The 2,491-nt window shown below is 46.4% G+C and overlaps 1 protein-coding gene across 1 annotated transcript in view; it reads left to right on the plus strand.

Annotated features, from left to right (window-relative positions):
- Positions 1-2,491, plus strand: part of Tango6 (transport and golgi organization 6 homolog) — a 176,475-nt gene that overhangs the window by 143,862 nt on the left and 30,122 nt on the right. Inside the window, exon 17 of the mRNA XM_031341306.1 lies at positions 461-574. Within this exon, the coding sequence (XP_031197166.1) occupies positions 461-574 (114 nt within the window). The remainder of the gene's footprint in view (positions 1-460; positions 575-2,491) is intronic.

The raw sequence follows: 2,491 nt of genomic DNA on the forward strand, positions 1-2,491 counted from the left end.
CTCCCCACCCCCCCTCTCCTCCAAACCCTCTGCTGAGGCTTTTATCAGTGTATACCGACTTGATGTCAGGCCAGGAACCCTGAAGCTCTTAGCTAGGTCCTAGCAACTTCCTTCTTTCCTTCGTCTGATATGAAGTTCCTAAAGATGAGCACCTAACACCTCTTTCCTGAGTTTAGAGAGATACCTGCATTTTGACCTTTCCTTTTTTGAAATATATATGCCTTTTCACTCCCTGGTTCCACCCCTGAATTTCCAATCAGGTTTTGACCTTTTCTAGAAAAGCTTGTCTACACCAAGGCCTCTGCCACTAGATCTCAGCTTCTTCATTGACCATGAAGAACTAAGCTGCCCCTCTCTAAGCCAGACTGCCCCTGAGGACTGCCTGAGAGAGACACTGTTGGAGGCCTGTAGGTAATTAGACAACCCTGATTCCTATTAACTTCTCCCATCACCCTCCTAGGTAACAGCCTGCCTGATTGCTGTAGCTAAGACAGACACTGACGTTCAAGTGCGCAGAGCTGCAATCCACGTGGTTGTACTACTGCTTCGGGGACTCAGCCAGCAAGCAACGGAGGTAAACCAGCCTCCCCTTCCTCATGTTGTCATGTTATCTAGTCTTCCTGTACAGGTCCAGCTTAACCCTTTTTCTTAGATATGAGCTGGTCAACAGAGTTTTCATAGCAACAAAATGCTTGCTATTTCCAGCAAGAATGGCTGCGTCTCCACCAAGAGTCGCTGCATTGCTTTAGAGTTGCACATTAACTGCCACAGAAAAACCACACAGGCTTCCATAGGCCCTGAGTCCTGGCATTCTCTCAGGGCAGGTTCCAAGGTAAGCCTTGGAGCACAGGGACCGTGCTCTGCAGCCTGACCTCTGGTGGCTTGTCTTTCTGACTCACTTCATTGTTCATGCTTAGGTGCAGGAGGCTTCATTTAAGAGACTGACTTCCTTGCCAGGTCCAAGTTCAATCCATACTTCCATTGTGGCATAAATTACACTTTTTCTTCCTTCATATGGGTTTGATTGGACCTCTTCCTGGTGTATAGCCAATACAGGAAGAAAATTTATGCATCCAAATGTGTGCTTAGATCGAGTGACCTCAAATTAATTTCTTTTTTGCTTCTAATGGAACCGCCTTCCCGGCTGATCAGATAGACCCTACATTAATAAGTCACTTGCTGGCATACACAGACTCATCTGTGGCTTGCACATCAGTATTCAACCAAACCTTCAGGAAGCCATTGTGAAAGTGATTGTTCTGCCACACAGAGAAGCTTTATTCATGCTTGTAGTTTACCGTGTCAGGTTGCTGATACCTGTTTTTACATGTAGGCACTCTCAGTTAATCTTCCCACCTGGTACAGCCATGCTTTCTCCATCAGTACCTCCTTGCCATTGTTCAGCCTGGCAGCCACTTCCCTGATCGTCACCCTGAGCTGTGCCTCTTTGCCTTCTCATGTGCCCCATGTACGGTTCGGGTTGGACTGAATGAGCTCATGTGGCATGAACTTGTTTTAAAAGCTTGACTAGAGTGGCCTCAACAAGTAAGGATTTGTTTTTGTCAAGTCACAGGAACCAAGGATTTCTTAGCAGCTCAGCTATAGCAGGAGAAAGACAGTTCTAGGCACATTTACATCCTAGCATGGGGACAGTTTCCTAGCATCACCACCCGTACCCCCGCCCCCAACTTACTTTTGTTTTATTCATTAGCCAGAATGCTCACCCAACCACTCCCCACTGTAAGGTGTCTACATGTTGTACTTAGCTGGCACATTTCTGCTTGGAACAAAATCAAAGTTTAGTTAGCAAAAAAGAAAGCAGGAAATGGATATTGGGGCTGTTGCTAATGGTGACTCAAAGGAAGTGGGGAAAAGGGTCTCGCTGAGTCACAGAGCTTCTTTAGAGGAGCAGTGTACAGTGATGGACTTTTCACAGACATGTGCACCATGACCTGACGATTCATAGAATTAAATGAATTGTAACTTTTCAACAAAACACAGCTCTTGTGGAAAACCTGCTGTACAAATGAGAATTAGAAAACATCTGTGTTAGGTGGGTGGGTGGTGGTGGCGGCGCATGCCTTTAATCCCAACACCAGGAGGCAGAGAGAGAGAGAGAGAGAGAGAAAGAGAGAGAGAGAGAGAGAGAGAGAAAGAGAGAGAGAGAGAGGGAGGGGGAAAGGGGGGAAAGAAAGGTTTGTATTTTCTGTCTTTGTTAAGATCTACAGGGCTAGGATGTAGCTCAGCAGTCTAGCACCTGCCCAGCACTCAGCAGAGGAAAGGCTCTTGGCTCAGTCACCCACTCAAGAAACAACTTAGGCTAGGCATAGTGTTGGACACTTAAACTCTAGCATTTAGGAAGCAAGGCAAGTGGATCATGAGGTCAAGGACAGCCTGGGCTACAGAGCAAGAGCCTACCTCAAGCAACAGCAAAGTTTGTGAAGCTTTTGGCAAATATGTCATGATCCTTGTGTTGTTCTTGCTGGGTTTT

Source organism: Mastomys coucha, unplaced genomic scaffold, assembly GCF_008632895.1.
Source record: "Mastomys coucha isolate ucsf_1 unplaced genomic scaffold, UCSF_Mcou_1 pScaffold22, whole genome shotgun sequence".
NCBI classification, from domain to species: Eukaryota; Metazoa; Chordata; class Mammalia; order Rodentia; family Muridae; genus Mastomys; species Mastomys coucha.